The sequence below is a fragment of the Papaver somniferum genome, chromosome 2, assembly GCF_003573695.1.
Source record: "Papaver somniferum cultivar HN1 chromosome 2, ASM357369v1, whole genome shotgun sequence".
NCBI classification, from domain to species: Eukaryota; Viridiplantae; Streptophyta; class Magnoliopsida; order Ranunculales; family Papaveraceae; genus Papaver; species Papaver somniferum.
In genome coordinates this window covers 8,728,823-8,749,203 of record NC_039359.1, presented here as the reverse complement: position 1 = coordinate 8,749,203, position 20,381 = coordinate 8,728,823, and the positions used below count along the sequence as shown (strand labels likewise).

At 36.1% G+C, this 20,381-nt stretch overlaps 3 protein-coding genes, 1 long non-coding RNA gene and 1 pseudogene across 4 annotated transcripts; 2 read left to right on the top strand and 3 right to left on the bottom strand.

Moving 5' to 3' along the window:
* Positions 1-5,264: 5,264 nt before the first annotated feature.
* LOC113350634 lies at positions 5,265-8,116 on the bottom strand. The gene is made up of 3 exons (XM_026594769.1): positions 7,483-8,116; positions 6,934-7,293; positions 5,265-6,214 (listed from the first exon to the last, which is right to left on the bottom strand). Exons 1-3 carry the CDS (start codon positions 8,114-8,116, stop codon positions 5,265-5,267), a joined length of 1,944 nt encoding a protein of 647 aa, XP_026450554.1.
* A 433-nt stretch (positions 8,117-8,549) lies between these two features.
* On the bottom strand, positions 8,550-11,776 carry LOC113346837. Its single transcript, XR_003358623.1, has 2 exons — positions 10,163-11,776; positions 8,550-8,861 (listed from the first exon to the last, which is right to left on the bottom strand). It is a non-coding gene; the product is annotated as an uncharacterized LOC113346837 (long non-coding RNA).
* A 724-nt stretch (positions 11,777-12,500) lies between these two features.
* LOC113346836 (probable protein phosphatase 2C 27) lies at positions 12,501-16,526 on the top strand. The gene is made up of 4 exons (XM_026590368.1): positions 12,501-13,482; positions 13,876-14,070; positions 14,897-15,102; positions 15,692-16,526. Exons 1-4 carry the CDS (start codon positions 13,282-13,284, stop codon positions 16,248-16,250), a joined length of 1,161 nt encoding a protein of 386 aa, XP_026446153.1. The 5' UTR covers positions 12,501-13,281; the 3' UTR covers positions 16,251-16,526.
* Positions 16,527-17,135: 609 nt separating this feature from the next.
* On the top strand, positions 17,136-20,093 carry LOC113346835 (F-box/kelch-repeat protein At5g42350-like). The gene is made up of 2 exons (XM_026590367.1): positions 17,136-17,370; positions 17,859-20,093. The coding sequence occupies exon 2, from the start codon at positions 17,910-17,912 to the stop codon at positions 19,683-19,685; it is 1,776 nt and encodes a 591-aa protein (XP_026446152.1). The 5' UTR covers positions 17,136-17,370; positions 17,859-17,909; the 3' UTR covers positions 19,686-20,093.
* Positions 20,094-20,231: 138 nt separating this feature from the next.
* Positions 20,232-20,333, bottom strand: LOC113354894 (annotated as a pseudogene).
* Positions 20,334-20,381: the final 48 nt, after the last annotated feature.

Sequence of the window (20,381 nt, the reverse complement as noted above, 5' to 3'; positions counted from 1 at the left end):
TGAGAATTCATTAGAAATTAGTAAAGAAAGATTGTCAGATATAAATGACATTCTTAAAAATTTAGAAGTGAATTTAAAATATGGAATAAGAAAGAATTCGGAAACATTTTCAGGAATATTACTAATATTCTGAATGAAATAAAAAAAGAAAATAGGAAACGCTATAATTATGACACTAAGATTAGACTAGACTCACTCCATAATGAACTTAATTCTTGGTATACAATTGAAAAGATGTACTGGGAACAACATGTTAAATAAAAATGGATAAAAGAGCATGATCATAATACAATTTTTTTTCACCAGTATGCTTCTGAAAGGAAAAGGATAAATAGCATTTATGGGCTAAGAGATGATAGTGGATTGTGGATAGAAAGAAAGGATATTCTTAATAATCTGACAACCAAACACTTTAAGAGTATCTACCAGACTAATGATAATGAGATAGACCCCATTTTCAATAGAATAGTTGAACCTAAGATAGACACAAATGATAATATTGCCCCGTGTAGGATCCCTGAAGAAGAGGAAATTAGGGGGGGACTTTTCAATATGAATGCGTGGGGGCTCCAGGGTCTGATGGGTTTCCCCCTGGATTCTACCAAAACCACTGGAATGATCTAAAAAAAGATATAGTAGACTGGGTTCAACAGGTTTTTATAAAAAAAGGATTTAAAAAAATATATAAATCATACTTTCATCTCCCTTATACCTAAAACTAGTATGCCAAAAACTGCAAATGACTTCAAACCAATTAATCTTAGTAATGCCTACTACAAAATAATTGCTAAGATTTTAGATAATATGATCAAACCACATTTAAATAACATCATTTCACAAAATCAATCAGCTTTCATACCTAAAAGGAAGATTATGGATAACATTATAGTGGTGCATGAAACACTTCATGCTATGAAGACTAGTAAAAGGAAAAGCGACTATATGGCCATTAAGTTAGACCTCTCACAAGCTTTTGATAGATTAGAATGAAAGTTTATTATCAACATATTTACATTCTTAGGTTTCTCAACTGACTTTTGTGACTTAATCCATGCTTGTATTTCTTCTGTTACTTATTATGTTTTAGTTAATGGAGTTCCAGTTGAGTCTTTCTCCCCGAATAGGGGAATTAGACATGATGACCCTCTGTCCCTGCCATTTTCATAATTTGTATGGAAGCTCTGTCTAAATTATTATTGCATCATGAGAGTATAGGAAAAGTTAGTGGTATTAAGGTCGTGTTTGGCCCCTTGGAAATGCCTATCCTAGGTTGAGTTATCAAGAAAATACATTTAAATTATGTTTGTCTTGTTCTAATTCTAGTCTAGGATATGAACAATTAAATCTTCCTTGATTTTAGGAAGCTAAAAAAACAAGGTTATGCTATTATCCAAAATAGCCAGGATACCAATATCCTTGTCTGGGTTAAACGGTTATAGAGGTAGTTATTTTAATTAGTCAAAATATTTTTAATATTTTTAAATTTATTGTTATGTTTTTATTTTTTTTCTACAACAATTTTTTCCATAATATAAACTTATTTTATCAGAATTAGAATCTGGAGAGACAAACATAATATATGATAAACCCATGATGGATATAACGGAAAGACAAACGTCATCTTTATTAATACATCTTGTGATATTCCAGCTCAAGTTAGAGAACAAAATTCCCTAGCTAAGATTTATGTAGTCAAAACTCTCAAACACGGCCTAAGGTTACTTGACATAGTCCTTCTGTTTCCCATTTATTTTTTGTAGATGACTCTTTCATTTTCTCTATTGATAATATCAATCAGGCTCATAATCTGCTAGACATTCTGAAATTTTTAGTGATTCTTCTGGTCAATTGATTAACTATCAAAAATCAGGGATTTATTTTAGTAAAAAAGTAGAAAACAAACATTGTAAGTTATTGTCTAGAATCCTAAAAGTTAATAGAATTACTAAAACAGACACCTATTTAGGTACTCCTTTATTTTTTAATAGAGCCAAGGCTTTTCATTATCAGAATATGTTGGATAAGGTTTACAATAGATTCCAAGGTTGGATGGTGAAATTCCTCACTCAGACAGGAAGAACAATCCTCATCAAATCCGTAATTAGTGCTATGCCTTTGTACCAGATGATGTGTTTCTCTCTTCCTAAGAAAACCCTAGACAGGATAGATGCCCTTCAAAGAGACTTTTGTTGGAAAAAAAACTAAGAATAACAGAGGTATTTATATAAAAGCTTGCGACACAATGTGTATTAGTGAAACTAGTGGAGGTTTAAGCATTAAGAATCCTTATAAGTTCAACCAAGCTCTTCTAACCAGATTAGCATGGAGACTAATTAAAAATCCTGATAAACTGTGATGTAAGATTCTTAAATGTAAATACTTTCAAAAAACTGATCCTTTAAGATTTATGAAGAAATCAATTAAGTCTTGGGTCTGGACCAGTATCTGCAAAGGCCTAGAAATCATTAAAATCAATCATACATGGGATATAGGAAATGGAAACAAATTAATATTTGGACAAATAAATGGCTTCCAAGTGGAGAACTACCTAAACCAAAGAATGACAATATTAATAACATGTATGAAAAGGTTTCTGATTTGATCAGTCCTCTAGGAAAATGGAAGGATAGCTTAATTAATAACCGGTGGACTGGATTGATATCTGGAAGCTTAATGTGATCCCTAGGGTTCAAATGTTTTTATGGAAATCTCTTAGTGATTGTCTGCCTGTTAAAGATAGGTTAGGAAGACACATTCCTATTGATACTCATTGTGTTTTGTGTGATAGAATTGTTAGTGAAACTACTAACCATCAGTTCCTTGAATGTACTTTCTCGGAAGCTGTTTGGAGAGGAATGTTTTGTGCTCAGAGTTTTCACAAAGGAAAGAATATAGGTTTTAAAAACTGGTGTGTTATGTGGTTAAAGGAAAAAGAAAATAGAATTCTTTATGCATATATCCTATGGCTGATTCGGAAGTATAGATGTAAAGTTAGTTTTGATATCATTAAACCTAATCTTATTGAGTTGATAAACAGTATAAAAAAGACATTAGTTTCTATTTGAGTAATAATCCTAACCATAATACTCAGACTCAAAAGGGCAATAAATCTAAAAAAGTATGTGACTGTATACACCCTGGCTGTAAATTTAACAATGCTCAGAACTTGATGGTTTCATATACATATTCCTTTGATAAAAATAAATAAATAAGAATTTTGCTTATGCTTTGGTTTTAACTGATGATAATGGTTCTATTTGTAACTTTACAGGAGGGACAGGAAGATGTCATAGCTCAGGAGAAGCTGAGGCCAGAGCGTGCATAGAAGCTGCAGGATGGGCAAAGGAAAATGGATTAGACTCTTCATAAATATAGGATCAAGAAGATAATAATTCTTATTATGATAATCATATCAATTCTGGTTACACAGCTCATGAATATATAGAGCACAAATATTACGATAAAGCAAAGATCCTATATACTAGAAACAATATATATTCTTAAATAAGGATAATATTAACACTCCCCCTCAAGTTGGTGCATAGATATCACACATGCCCAACTTGTCCAGAAAACTCAAGTACTTCTTGCTTGACACTCCATGTGTGAGAATATCTGCAAGTTGTTCTTCAGACCTAACCGGTGGCAACTCAATAATGTTGTTGTCCAGCTTCTATTTGATGAAAAACCTGTCAACCTCCACATGTTTAGTACGATCATGCTGAACAGGATTATGAGAAATATCACGCGCGGCTTTGTTATCACAATACAGAGTAATAGGATCCTTGAGAGGAACCCCCAAATCCTTAAGGAGAAACTTCAACCACAAAGTTTCACAAATGCCATCTGCCATACCTCTGAATTCAGCCTCTGCACTTGATCGTGTAACAATATTTTGTTTCTTACTTCTCCAAGTAATTAAGTTACCTCCCACAAAGGTAAAGTAGCCTGCAGAGGATGTCTGCCATCTATTTCTCCCGCATAGTCAGAATCTGTATATGCCACAACCTTTCTATAATCTTCATTTTTAGAGAATAAAATTTCTTTTCCAAGAGCAGACTTCAAATACCTCAAAATACGTAAAACTGCATTCATGTGTTGTTCACCCGGATTGTGCATGAATTGACTAACAACACTGAGTGCATAAGCAAGATCTGGCATTGTGTGAGATATATACATCAATCTCCCCACAAGTCTTTGATATCTCCTTTTATCAGCAGGAACTTGATCAGGTTTAATACACAAATTTACCTTTTCTTCTAAAGGTGTATGGACTGGCTGACATGCTGACATGCCCACTTCTTTTAGCAGATCAAGAACATATTTCCTTTGTGACAAGAAAATTCCTTCACCAGATCGAGAAACTTCAATCCCAAAGAAGTATTTCAACGAACCAAGATCTTTCATTTGAAATTCCTTTGATAAGTATCTTTGCAAAGATTTCCTCTCCTCTGGATCATTTCTTGTCACCACCATATCCTCTACATAAGAGCAGTAATTTTATCCTTCCTTTTCTTTATGAACAAAGTATGATCAGAATTACTCTGACGATATCCAAAGTTCCTCATAGATTTGGTGAATCTGCCAAACCAGGCCCTTGGAGATTGTTTTAGTCCATACAATGACTTGTTTAGCTTACATACCTTCCTACCATGAGATCCTGGAACTGAAATACCAGGTGGGAGCTCCATGTAAACTTCTTCAGTTAATTCACCATGCAAGAAGGCGTTCTTTACATCAAACTACTGGAGCAAAATTTTCTATATAGTCGATACCATAAGTTTGTCTGTACCCTTTAGCAACTAATCTTGTTTTATAACGTTCAATCTCACCATTTTCCTTGTATTTAATGGTGAAAATCCAACGACACCCCACAATCTTTCTTCCTTTTGGACAATCAACATAATCTCATGTAGCATTTTTAAAAAAGGGACGTCATTCCTTCTTCTATAGATGCTCTCCATTTTGGATCAGCTAATGCTTTCTGCACATTGTTAGGAATAAAAACAGTAGATAGTTGATTCACGAATACCTTATTAGCTTTAGCAAACAATGGTGAGAGAAATAATGACTCATAGGGTACTTAACCTTACTAGAGATTTCAGGTTCATATATGGGTTTAGGAATACCTCTGTTTACACGTTGTGGAAGTTTTTTCCTTGATTCTTCAAGAACATCCGTAGCAGACGATTGGTTTGGTGTTTCATCTTCTTGAGGTAACATAGGATCTGGAATCTCTTCTATCATAACCTCATCTTGAATCTCTATATCACGATCCAATACTGTACTTCATGTTTCTTCTCTTGAAGAACCTTCATCAACAGATTCTCTGACCATATCATTAGAGTTGACAATAACAGATAGATCAATTTCCGATATATCTTCATCATAGTTAAGAGTTTGATTTCCTTATGGTACTCCCCTTGAAGTTCAGACTCACATGAAAAATAAAGCGAATCTTCATGAAATACAACATCCAAAGTAACAAACATTCTTTTGGTTGGAGGATGATAACAACGGTATCCCTTTTTTGTTGCTGCATATCCTACAAATACACACTTCAAAGCTCTAGGAGCCAACTTATCACGTTGGTTCTTGTGTAGATGGACATAAGATACACAACCAAAAACATGAGGCGGAAGATTTTGAACATTTGGAGCCACAACTGCTTCAGCAAGAGCTTGATGGGGTGTTTGAAACACAATGGTACTAGATGGCACTCGATTTATAAGATATGTTGCAGAAGTAAGTGCCTCTCCCCAATACAGCAATGGCATATGTGATTCTGTCAATGAAGCACGAACTACTTCCAGTAAATGACGATTCTTTCTCTCAGCTACTCCATTCTGCTGAGGCGTATTAGAGCAAGTAGTTTGATGAATAATTTTGTGTCTCTCCAAATACTGTTGAAGATCAGAATCCATATATTCACCACCATTATCACTACGAAGTACTTGAATTTGCTTGTTGTACTGAGTGTTAATCATCTTATGGAACTGTTGAAACAAGGCAGTAACTGTACTTTTGTTTTCCATAAGACACACCCACGTCATCCTAGTGCAATCATCAATAAAAGTAACAAACCATCTTGAACCACCCATAATAGTAGTTATAGATGACCCCCAAACATCAGAGTGTATGATCATAAAAGGAACTGGACTCTTATTGAATGATAATGGAATAGAAGCACGATGGCTTTTTGCAAGTTCACATACTTCACAATGAAAACTAGAAATATCAATTTTTGCAAACAAACTAGGAAATAAATTTTCAAATAACCAAACGACGCATGTCCCAATCGTCGATGTCATAACAAAATTTGAGATTTTTGTCTCTCCCCCTTAGAACCATCAGCAAGAAGGGTTTGATGCAGCTTATCCGAACTACTTGATACCAAATCCAGATAATATATCTTCCCATGCTTAACACCATAACTAATCGTTTCCTTCGTTTTGATGTCCTTAAAAACACAACAGTCAGGCCAAAATATTACTACACAATGTAAAGTAATCCCTCTGTTCCATTTTACTTGATGTTTTAGGGTTTTATTAGTGTTCCAATATAGATGATTGTTTTAGTATTTTTTCCATATTTTCACTAATTTTCCCTTGCTTTGGAATCACACAATATCATTAATTTTTATTGTAATCAATACTCTAGTTTTTAAATCCACTCTAATTTTTTATTGTGTTCCAAAATGATGGAAAAAATTTGGTAGTATATCCCAAGTAAATTACTAAGAAATTGATAACTTTCCCTAAAATCTAGAAACTAAAAACTAGGTTATTTAAAACTTTAAGAAGAATTAATATGGGTAGAATGGGAAAAATTTACTCTCTCTGATATTTCTTAATCTCTGTGAAAAACTCTACAACGTCAAGTAAATCGGAACGGATGGAGTATTATTTATTTGGGAAACTGATAGGAGATTACAATCTAATGTAGGAACTACTAAGACAGAATCTAAGTTTAAAGTTTCAGTGAGAGATATTGACCCTTCACCAGTAATTGGAGCTTGTGAGCCATTTGCAGTAGAGACTGTTTTTTGTAAGTTTGGTTTAAGGGAAGAGATTTGTTTAGAATCACATGTCATATGGTCCGTGGCACCAGAATCAACTATCCATGAATTATTCGAAACAAGTGAAGAAACATTTAAAACCTTACCATCGTTACCCGCCCTTGCTACTGATGCAGATGTTACCACGGAATCCTTTCCTTTTTTTGTTGAAGCCATTTGAGCACCAGAATTTTTCTTTGTCTCCTTCTTCCTCTTAAGATGTTGATCCCACCAATCTGGATATCAAACCAGCTCGAAACACATGTCAATTGTATGTCCAGATTGATTACAGTGTGTACAATTAAGTGATGACTTGTCCACCTCAGTCTTTGAGTATCTCTGAAAAGACCCTTTTTGATTGTACCAGTTTCGAGTTGCCATAACAGCAGGTTCAACTTCTTATGATTCTTTTGCCATCGTTGTACGTTGAACATATTCACGATGAACAAGTGCATAACATGATTCCAATTCACGAATACGATCCTTTATCAAGATTTCACTACGGATCTGCTCAAAACTTTCATCTAATCCAGCAAGGAAGATATGCACCCTTAGGCGCTGAATTGATTTTCGATAGGATTCAAAATCATTTGGATTCTCCATAACCACCTTGTCACGATGATCCAGCTCTCCAAAGATTTCAGTTAGTTCCCCATAATAAATCGAGAGTGCTCTGCCATTTTGTTTTGACGAAAACGCTCGTCGATTTAGAGTAAATACCTGCATCTCATCATCTCTATTATAAAAGGCTTTAGATAATGCATCCCAAATCTCTCGAGCAGTAGGTAACCAAATATATCTCTTCATGATTTCTGGTGACATAGACATCAATAACCATCTCTTGACCTTTTGATTATCTGTGTACCACTTCTCATATCTTGGATCTTCCTCAGTAGATTTTTTTGTCTTTGCCATAATAAAAGAACTTTTTTCTTTTTCAGCGATATGCATCTCCATGATTTGTGACCACAAATCATAATTTATTTCATCAAGAACAATCCCCGCCTTGAATGCATCACCTTCAGATTGAACGATAATATGAGCAGATTTGTTTTCCATCTGCTCTTTTTGTTTTGACTTATTTTGGTCATATGATTCTTAATCACTACCCATGATTCAAGAACCCTAACTCATAGATACCATCTTCACAAATATAGGATCAAAAAGATAATAATTCTTATTATGATAATCATATCAATTCTGATTACACAACTCATGAATATATAGAGCACAATATTACTATAAAGCAAAGATCTTATATATTAGGAAACAATATATATTCTTCTATGAGGATAATATTAACATAGACAACATCACCTTCTTAAATGACAACCTCGGCGTTATCAATGGAATGAAGAGGAGAAATTTTGCCGTCAATTGGAGATGTAAAGATTTTCTATTAAAAGCTTTAAACATTAACAATTATTTTGCTTCTTCCTCTTTTTATTACATCAAAATGAAATGTAACTTCATTGCGGATAGAATAGCGAAATGTTTAAACAATTATGGTATTAGTTATTGCAGCGCCCCCAAAGCTAGTAGCTGACTAATCCAAGAGATTAACTAAATAAAGAGGCACAACGAATCCAAATCGCATTCAATTAAGAAATCTGCTATAAAAACTTAACCCAATACTAGCCCCGCTCAGAAATATATATGCAAGAACTCCTCTCAAATGATACATATACAATAGTCATCTGGTTTACAAATACAATATTCAACATAATAAACATAGTCGAAGTTAACCAACTAACGAACTCGACCCTTGAAGGTTTCGCTGCGCAACTCTGATCTGTCTCTGAAACTGAAAGTGGGAATGGGTGAGCACATCATCCCTAAAAGGGGTGCCCAGCAGGAATAGCATTCAACTTTAAATAAATTAAAAGCATGATTTGGAAAATAATACATATTTTCCCAAACAACAAAGTGACTAAGTCACTGGTAATACTCAAACATGTATATGGACAAACTCCTTCCTCAAACAATGTATACTATGGTTGTGCGATTCCGAACTCGAAAATCCACACCTAATCGTAAGTATTGATGTCGACAATTCCGAACTCGCAAACTATCGATCAATATATCATAAAAGCTCTAGGTATAAATCCGAAGGAGCATATCCTATATACCACAGGTGGAAATTGTTATTTCCCATAACAATTCATGACGACAACAAAACATTACAAGTCCTTTCCAAACCATGGAAAGATTACAAAGAACCAACAGAACAATCATAATACAAGTTGAACAACGCATGGAATGCACAAACAGATAAAACATGAGTTTGTAAAACATAAACTTTTGCAAAAGAAACAACAATGGTTTCTTAAGAGTTAAAAGTATGCCCACCTCTTTTGACGACAAGCCACGCCTACCGCGAAATCCACGATCCACTGGTTCATCCTTTGAATCGATCGTTGTTAATACAGTCTAACTGTTAATCACACAAAAAGTCTAAGAATCTAGCCAAAATGGCTCACACAATAATCATACAATTCTATATTTTACTAATTCTATTAGATTGGTTCTATAGTCAATTAGATAAGTCCAATGAGTATCTACAACTTTGTAATCTATTAGATTGGTTCTATAGTCAATTCGATAATTCCAATGAGTATCTACAACTTTGTAAAATAAGCCAAAGGCTAATTCAGACCATAACTAGTCCAAAACATCCAACTAACTTAACTAGTCCTAAGCCCAAGTCTTCTACTCTGCCCCATTAATCCAAGGCCCAGTCCATCTAAGTCAACTAATAGTCTCTAGCGGTAAAACTAACAGTTACAGGTCAACTAACAGTGAACGTCTAAGTCCAAGTCAACGGCCAAGGTCTAAATCGGTCAACTAGTTCAACTCAGTCAACTAGACTGATTCAAAACGGGGTCAACGGGTTAACTCAGTCAGATTGACTGAGTCAGCTGAACCAAAATGAGTCAGATAAACTGACAGGGATGTCTAACATGTCTAAGTTCAAGAACCTTTACAGAAAATACAACCAACCTAATTCTATTCATTCTAACAGGATTCTAAAGTTTCAATACAAAAATAACACATAAAGTTTAAGCTAAACTTCATAATTTAACCACAATTGTAAGCTTAGCTTACCTGCAAATGCAGTAGCTGCTCCACATTCTTTCTACATTCTGCGAAAATAATGATCTACATGATGACAACAACTCCAGGTCTACAATCTTTGGTTAAGCACGCATTCCTTTCAAACCCAAAATCATTGCCTCTCTGCCAACAGATTAAGTACCAGCTCATTCTACACACACACACACCTGTAATTTCCCTTAGAATCTGTACTCCATAGTCTTACTTCAGCCATAACCCTTACGTCTACACTACAACTCAAACTCAACTGAAGTACAAACTCAAACCTACTCTGCAACTTCCATTTTAATCACACTTTACCCACAACTGTAATTCAAACTTAACACAAACAAACCCACCACCACATGCAGTATCAAATACATTCATCTTGTTCATCTACAACCAACCCATTACAACCCCTGTGTCACTAATTCAGTTTTAGCCTTCTCCATCTGCAAACTCCAATTTTGAATTACTAACCTCTGCAATCACTGACTCAACGCCATGTATTCTCACTGAAAGTTCACCAATACAATGAAACCCCAATTACAATAGACAATACATAAGTTATTTCAGTTTAACACATCTCAAACACAATTCTCCATAACAGCTCCACAATCCATAACTGACTCTTTCTCTGCACCTGCACAACTGCAGTTCATACTCAGTTCCCCATTCCTCTTCCACCACCATATTACATCTCCACCTGCAAATTTAACTACACAGACAGCGCCACCATCCTTGGATACCACCTGCAATTAACCTAGCATTCATCTAAACTTAATTCAATCAAGAGAACCTCCCCTTTATATTATATCTTCAATCCACAAAAACATCAGTTCAATTATATTACCTCCAAGTACAATTCAACTCCATCACCAGTTGAACAACTCCACTGCAAACTCAATCTCTCTTCCCCTATCATCTCCTAATACCTCAATAACAACAGTTCATCCACTACTTTCTCAAGGATTATATCATCATCACGCCTCAATTTCAGTTTCATTAATAACGACTTAATCTCAGCAATTTGAACAATCTAATATGAAATCTCAAAAGTAGAATAATTAGAAGCTTACCCAAGCATTAGCGTCCTCTGAATTGTTATTTCCCCAATTCATCTCCAGTGTACCCTAGAATTATCATCTCAAATCTTGAAACAGATCACCACCATCAATTTCTTCACCTGAAACTTGACTTCATAAGCAATTCTAACCTAATTCATTCAACCTACTCAATACGCATCCATAATAAGCAACTGCATCATCTAAAACAACCCTTCCTCTCGATCTGTGATTAACTCAAAAATAGCAGAAACCCTAGTCTTCAAATTCGTAATCCTATTAACACCAAAACATCAATTAAACGAGAACCCCTTTGTTCTTCATCTATCATCACTCGATTTACTATCAATTTCATTCAGTTCCCAACTCCAATCTAAAAACCTTAATTAACCGAGTAACAACATCAGCTTCTTCCTTCCCGAACTCGATAAACATCAACACCATCACCAACCGTCAATCCTTAACATAACCCCTACGATGGTCGATCTCAGAACCTCGATTTCTCTCAAACTCGCAGAGAAGAAGAAGAAGAAGGAAAGAGAAGACGAAACACAGAGAAAGAAAGAATGAGAAGAAAGGAGAAGAAGAAAAGTGAATGACTTCTCTTGGATTCGGTCGAGGGGTTAAGGCCTAAAGGAAACACTAGGACACACACTTGCTTTGATAAGGGGATCCACAACGTGTCTGTGTTGCACCAATAGCGTTTTCCCCATGAAATGACGATTTTATCCTTCATACTAAACCAATGATATTTTCTTCGTCTGATATCCGATTGACACGTTCGACTAGTCCATTCTGCTTAACTTTTCGAGATCTATTAAACATTACTAGTTTCGTATCTAGATCGTTGTTAGATTAATTCTTATTTATTAATCTTCGTGTTAGACTAATCGAGTTATTAACGGCAAAGACGTCTCTTGACTAATCTAATAGCGTTGACGAGCTTGAGGATCCTTACAGTTATGTAGATTCAAAGAACTGGAATTGAGGTAGGAAGGAAGACTTTTTAAAGAATGTTTGTAATATGAATATGTAAGATTTGCTTAGTGTTTTAATATATTTGCTTTTATATAAAAAAAGAAAAAGAAAAAAAAAAGAAAATCAGTGTCAACCGATATCATACAGCCGATCCGTGGTTCACTTGTCATTTAGATTTGTAATTACCCCTTACAACGAACTTTTCTCATCACTTTCCTTGAAAGACCACACACCTTCAGTTGAGAAGACTAGACTAGAGAGAGAAAAGGATCGAGTAGAGTAGTTTCGAGTCTTCCGACGGTTGGAAAGGAAGTTGGATCTGTAGGGCATTCCGGTCAAACAAGAAAAAAATCCTTACTCTCAAAAGTCGACACGTGTCCGCACGTATTTTACCTCCAAAACACTACTACTAGGAATATACCCCCATAGCACCCTGAAATCTCCGGTTTCGTTTCATTCTTTCCACAAAACATCTCTCTTTTCTTAGTTACGGACTTCCGTCATTCATTCATATACTGACAACCAAATTAAAGGCAAGTATTAGCTCTAAATTTACAGTTGATCTGAAAATGCTGATCTTATTAATGATTTCTCGTTTTGTAATCATTATGGAAGATTCTATAAAATGAGATCCTTTATTACATTTCTCACTTTCTTTATTATTATCTGTTGGATCAATTGAATTTGGTCAATTATTGTGTGTGTGAATGAGGTTGATTTTCATGGAGATATAGATGTGGTTTCGAAATCTCTAGGTATGAACATTTGTCCAAGGAGTTGATAGTTACGAGGTTCTTGTTTCTGTTGGATGAAAATCTTAGAAATTTTGGGATCTAGAGTCAAATATAACGGGATTTTGAGGATTATGTGTTGAATTTGGGTAATTTGCACGCAAATGTTTAAGCTGTGTTACCTACATTTACGATTATTAGGTTTTGAAGGATAGTGGTGATCTGAGGAGTTTGAGGTCACAATTTTGTTAATTTGTTGGTATTATTACTGGGTTTGAAGTTGGATAGAATTATATTACCAGCTTAAGTTTGACTTTTTCGAGATCAAGTTTAGTTTCAAGTGACAGAAAAGCAAAATATGGCAGCTGGAACACATATGTCGCCTCAATTAAATGGATTAGAAAGTGGATACAGCAATGAAAGTAAAAATTCAGTGGAAGATGACAATTCTGAGATTCAGGATAGCTTGAAACAATTGAATGCTGCGAAACCTCCAAGACACCTCTCAGTCATGAGGCATTGTACAAGTTCTGCCAAGTTGTCTGCACTTTCAGAATTGGTAAGTTTCTTATTCTATTCATGCCTCCGGATCATCCCAATCTAAACTTTCTATTGTTTATATATGTCTAGTACTTCCAACTCCTTTCCTCATTGTGCATGCATGGTGATCTGTAGCGAAATATGCTTGTTATTGTTGTATCTCATGCACCGTTAGTGTGTATTATCGAGCTTAATAAAGATTCCATAAATACTGCAAACATGACTGCTAACCTTAGAGTGAGGGGGCCAGTGGGAACTAGCGTCCTGTTCCACGTGTTTTGGTCCTCAGCTATTGGATTTGGAATGGTCCTATCTGGAATCTGAAAACTAGCTTCAAATATCATATCTGTTTTGCAACCTAGTTTTGTGAACTCAAGTGTTAGTTAACTTTTCACTTCACAATTTGGTGCAGGAATTAGATATTGGGAGTGTTTGTTTAAAATCACCTTCGGATGTCAAATCAGGGTTTTTACCTGTATTTCGTTCAGGGAGCTGTTCTGAGATAGGACCTAAGCAATACATGGAGGATGAACATATATGTGTAGATAATCTTGTTGAACATCTCGGTGGATCTGCCAACATTCCTGCTCCAGGAGCTTTCTATGGGGTGTGTAATTTGATTACTGCTACTGCACATTGAGAACTGGTTCGATGATTGATCATTTTTCTGATCTTTTATCACTCATATTATTTTTGAATGGGATTGTTTTTCATATGGATGGCATTTTCCTTCTAACTGATATAGTGGTCACCAGGACCTTCTCTTAGATGGCCTTCTACAAAACATATCTGTGGCAGAATTTAGCGTACTATTTAAGTCATTGAGAGCCTCAGAAGCCATTTCCTTTGCGTGAAGGCAATTCTGTGCAACTTGTTTCTACTCCATGTCTGAAATCTGTTTTGGTCTTTTTTTTGGTTATCTTGCTTTGTTTTGGAAAGCTGAATCACTGCAGATAAAATTTTTGTAAAAAGGTGCAGGTTCTTCAGCTATTAATGGAAATTATACCTCTATAAGAAGCTCTGCACGAGAGTGGAGAAGTAGAAATCGTAGTCTTCCAAACACTTTTTTAGTTATGCAAATTCCACACTAAGGGAATTCAACTTACCTTTTTATCAGTTGATGAACACTTAGATAGTAATGGTAGCAATTCTATAGAAACATAACCAGATGCATCTTACTAGTTCAGTGATCAAGGTTAAGATTATGGATATTGATGGCAAAATCATATGATTTGGTTTTAGTTGCTATAAAAAAGATCGATTTGGCGCCCATGAGGATATGCCGTAGTTTTTGCATGCAAAGTAATTTGTGAATTCTCATTCTTTGACATTGGCATGATTATCCTTGAATGCTTCACAGTATTGCCAGGCACTTAAATCACTAATTAATTGATAACTTTCGTTAGCTGAGATTCTGTTGTTTTGCTTAACAGGTGTTTGATGGTCATGGTGGATCGGATGCAGCAGCTTTTATTAAAAAGCACATTCTTACATATATCACAGAGGATGCTCATTTTCCCAGTTGTGCATCTAAGGCTGTTAAGAGTGCTTTCCTGAGAGCTGATCATGCATTTGCTGATGCTTGTTCTCTTGACAGCTCCTCTGGCACAACAGCACTGACTGCACTTATGTTCGGAAGGTGAGTATATTTTCAATCACATTGTGTTAATGAAGACTTTTTAGTTATTCACTAAGATTGGACAATAAGGAATCTGTCTCCTCTTTTATGGAAGGTTGACTTCCTAATCCATATCTTACTTTATGGTGGATGCTTAAATTTAAAGAGTCGTCTCCTCTTTATTAGCACCCAACATTTCAACTCTGTGGCAAACAACAAGTATTAGACTCAGTGTACTCTGTGTCTAATAATATAGTTATATTCTAGTAGTATGGACTAATGAATAATGACGAACTCTGGAAACACACTTCATTAATGAACAAGCTCTCTGGTACGACGTACTAACTGTATTATCTGTACTCTGCTGTTTGTTTTGTGTGTACCAGCTTTATTTATATGGACTTACTTCAGTTTTGTTTATCGCTATCTATAAAATTCAGAATTGCAGTAGTACGGTCAACGGTGTTATAGTTCATAAACTTGATAATGTGGAGACTGAGTGATGATCTTGCCCCATAAATGAATAATACTGCTTTCTTATTTTCACCCTTGTACAAATGTAGTTTTGTTGATGGTTATTTGGTACTCATATTTATCTTCTAATGTGTAGGACAATGCTAATTGCCAATGTCGGGGACTGCAGAGCTGTATTAGGGAAACGAGGTAGGGCGGTCGAGCTGTCCAAAGACCACAAACCAAACTGCACCTCTGAAAGATTAAGGATTGAGAAACTGGGTGGAATCGTGTTTGATGGGTATCTTAATGGGCAGCTATCAGTAGCACGAGCAATAGGTGATTGGCACATGAAGGGTCCAAAAGGATCCACCGGCCCTCTGAGTGCCGAACCAGAACTCCACGAGAGTCTACTAACCGAAGAAGATGAGTTCTTGATTATGGGTTGTGACGGATTATGGGATGTTATGAGTAGTCAGTGTGCAGTTACAATCACAAGAAAAGAATTAATGCTTCACAACGATCCTGAGAAATGCTCAAAAGAATTGGTAAAAGAAGCACTTAAGCGAAACACTTGTGATAATCTGACTGTTGTTGTTGTCTGCTTCTCTTCTGACCCACCTCCGAAAATTGAGATTCCTAAAACTCGAGTCCGAAGAAGTATATCTTTAGAAGGACTGAATTTTCTCAAAGGAGTTTTGGACAGTAACGAATGATAACGATGAAATGGGGGTGGTATTAACAGTGTCTGTACAAAAGAAATTTGGATATATATTACCACTGGGTTTAGGTTATTTATCGTTAGCTGTTGCTGCTGCTGCTGCTTGGCCATGGCTGACATTCACAGCCACATTCATCCAGGTCAGGGAATAAAAGACAAATCTGTAGGATTTGATTTTTCACTTGAAAACAAGTCTTTGTCTGTAGATCTAATATTTAATCAATTGTATTGTATTAATTTTAATGAGAATCGTTTCATTTATGCGGCTTCATTTTCTGTCCAACAGACTTGACTTCATTCAAATCTCTGTATCCGAAATTACTCATCTGTTTTCTTCTTTTTGGCACTTGAATCCGATTCAAAAACAATCTGGCTGCAAGACTTTACTATAAAAACAACGGTCCGTGGTCCCTGTGTGGAACTCGAGATGCATTAATCACCACAAAACACATCAAATCTCGACTAAACTTTAAACACACATCTCAATTCCATGGTTTGACGACAAAATGTTATTAACCGTTCATGACACCCCAACACAAATCTCGAGGATATCTCCATTCATCTCTTGCGGTTGGTAACTGTGTTGTTTAACGTTTAACAAAGTCAAGTTACACTTTCACCCATCCAACCGCCAAGATCACATGTAATATCTCAATCTTACAGTACCGGTCCCACCTCTGGCAGAAAATCTGAGTAGGTAATTTATTTAATTCTCACTGCCATCAATTTCCAAATACAGCGAAAGAAACAGAAATGGTACCGAAAGAAATCTAGTTAAAAAAACAGTAATAAAACGGGAAAAAACAAAGGAGAAAACACAGAATATATAAAGAAGAGAAAAAGAAAAAGGAGAAAGAAGAAACTTTTCTCACCTTTCGCTTTCAATGCATCTTTACTCATTTCTTCATGTCCCTATTCCAACAACAAAAACCACAACTTCATTCATCTTCCTTCTCCATTACAAAAAATGAAATAAAAAACCTAACTTTTTTAATCTCTCAAATCAATTGTTTGTAGAAATGAAATTAACTAGTATGATTTTCATTCACTGAATTTGTTTCTAGGTTTGCAGGTATTACCTTGATCTGTAAAGATGATTAGCTTCAAAACTTCAAGTAAGCTTTTTCTGATTTTTAATTATAATTTTTCTTCTGCTGATAAATAAGTTCTTTTTTCCTTTTTTGAAAATTGAAGTGGAACTAGTAATCATTCTGAGAGTTTAGATCTGCTTGGAAATGTTGATTGTATTTTTGGATGTTTAATTTCGTTAATGTTGTGTTATTAGCGGGATTTATTTTGTGTTTGAGTAGTGTTTTTATCTGATTTGGAACGTTAAATTGAGATTTTTGGATGGGATAGGGCTTTTATGGGTTGGATCTGTTGGTTAGAATCTATTAATGTAAGCAAAAGAGAGTTTTTTTTTTTTTTTTTTGTTGGCGTTTTTAATGCAAGGTTTTTAATGGTTAGGAGCATGTAGATTAGGTTAATAAAGAGTACTTTAAATGTGCAGCAGTTGAATTTTTGCTGTAGTTTCTTTTGTTTGAAGATTTAATAATGTTTGCTGAGTTTGCAAGTAATGTTGGAATATTTGCTTTAAATCCAGGGTACATGTTAGGGATGAAACTATGGAGTTAGAGTATTGAGAGGTCTTGAAATGGCTAACTTTGGTAGCTCTAAGAGCTATGTCAATGGTAAGAAAACATCTCTTTTTTGTGATGATTCTCGAGAAGGAGCAGAGAACAGGAATGTGTCAAGACGCCTAGTGAAAAGTGTTAGCCAGAAGTTGAGAAAGAAGGGTCATAAAAATGGTGGGGAGGAAGAGGGTGAAGAGCGGAGAGTTTCTTCTGGATGCCTTGGTTTGTATGGAAAAGGTGGCGGTTGTAAAGTGGGTGTAGACACATGTGATGATTTTGGTGAGGGCAGCAATCGAAGGAAGTCAATTGTTGGGGACGAAATGAAGGGGTACCAGCCCGTTTGTGGCGATGATGAAGCTATGGTTGATTGTTTTCCGAATGCCGTTGCAGAGAAATTTTGGAAGAGAGGTAACAGAAAGGAGAGAGAATTTCAATTTGGTGAACCACCCTCACGTAATAGGATGGACCTTTTGCTTCCAGATGATGTTCTAGAAATGTGTTTCATGAGACTTCCTCTGACTGCTCTCATGGCTTCTCGGCTTGTCTGCAAAAAATGGAGATATCTAACAAGCACACCTCGTTTTTTACGAATGAGGTGTGATGGTTTGTATCAGACGCCATGGTTGTTCCTATTTGGAGTTGTGAAAAATGGTTATTGTGCTGGCCATGTACATGCATTGGATGTATCACTTGATCAGTGGCACAAGATCGACGCTAAAATCATCAAGGGGAAGTTCTTGTTCTCTGTTGCCACCATTGGAGACGATGTGTACGTTGTTGGAGGTTGTTCTAGCATGACCAGCTTTGGAACAGTTGATAAGAGCTCCTTCAAAACCCACAAAGGGGTTCTAGTATTTAGTCCCTTAACCAAGTCTTGGCGGAAAGTTGCTTCGATGAAGTCAGCTAGATCATCAGCTATTCTTGGAGTTTTTAAGGTCAGTTCTCACTCTTCTATTTTTCGAAGTCAGAAAGACAGAAAAGATCGGCGGTTTCCCAGGTCAAGAATCGGTGGTGTTTCGGATGTTTACGAGGATCCTCATAGGCTTTCAGTAAGACGTCAATTTGGGAACGCTTTTGACGAAACTGATTCTTTATTAGTGTCCAGGAGTAAATCTTTTGTCAAACATGAAAGGAACTTCTCAAATCCGAAAGGATTTACTAGGTATGTTCTGATTGCTGTAGGTGGTTTAGGATCTTGGGATGAACCTTTGGATTCAGGGGAAATTTTCGACCCAGTGTCGAATAGATGGATTGAAACCATGAAATTGCCGGTAGATTTCGGAGTCGTTTGTTCTGGTGTTGTTTGTGGTGAGACGTTTTATGTTTATTCGGAGACCGACAAACTTGCAGCATATGATTTGGAAAAGGGTATCTGGGTAGGGATTCAGATCACTCAATCTCCTCCACGTCTTCATGAATATTACCCAAAACTCGTGTCTGCCAATGATCGGTTGTTCATGCTCTCTGTTTCATGGTGCGGGCAAGATTTTCAGACTGACAGAAGAGAAAAGGCTGTAAGGAAGTTATGGGAGCTAGATCTCGTGCCGCGTACATGGACTGAAATCTCTAGACATCCTGATGCACCCATGGACTGGAACGCTTCATTTGTGGCTGATAGGGGTCGGATATTTGGGATTGAGATGTTCAAGATATTTGGTCAAGTACTGGACTTCTTTACTGTATGTGATATGTCGAGTTCGGATCTTAAGTGGAAACATATTTCAAGAAAACATGTAGCTCAAGAACTCGATGCTTCTTCTTGCGTGACCAAGTCATTAGCAGTATTGCACCTGTGATCTTCAAAAGACTTTTGTAACTCCCATGAGACACCGGTGCTGTTAAGATGATGATGTATGGAATTTTCATGATGTAACATATCTTCAAATCTATTATTTCTGTTTCTCCCAACTAATGACAGTTTCTAGATTCCATTTTAAGATCTTAATGACCAATGAAAAAGGAAGCAAATGGTGGACTGTTTGGCTTGAGCGTGATAGGAGACTCTTCCAAGGCAAATCCAAACAGTCGAAGCTGCCCATTGATGATGTGAAATGCCTGGGGAACAATGATTGACACTGTGTAGTGTAATGTAGCTTAGCTTGTTCTTGGATTTTTCTCTGTTTTGGTTTAGCTCTTTGTACCACTCTCTGGGTTTCCACCTCTGTGTGCTAACTCAGCTTTAATCTGTCTTGCATTTTTACTTATTACAGTACCGAAGTCGGATAAATGTAGATGAGAATGCATCTGCTTCACATAGTATATGTTTGGACTATGGCTTTGGTTTGTGGTTACAGTCAAGCTCGCAGCAGCTTCACAAAAATTTGGTTTAAATATTGTTGGGTTTCCTCTTATAAAAGAGAAAACCCTCCAAAAATAGGCGTATGCAAGCACACGGTATTCTTTAGTAAAAGGCGAAAGAATAGTTCGCTTTGTGCTTACCGCATGGCTGCGTGGGTTTGCAGATTGGATACAGGGTCGTTTATATAGGAGCA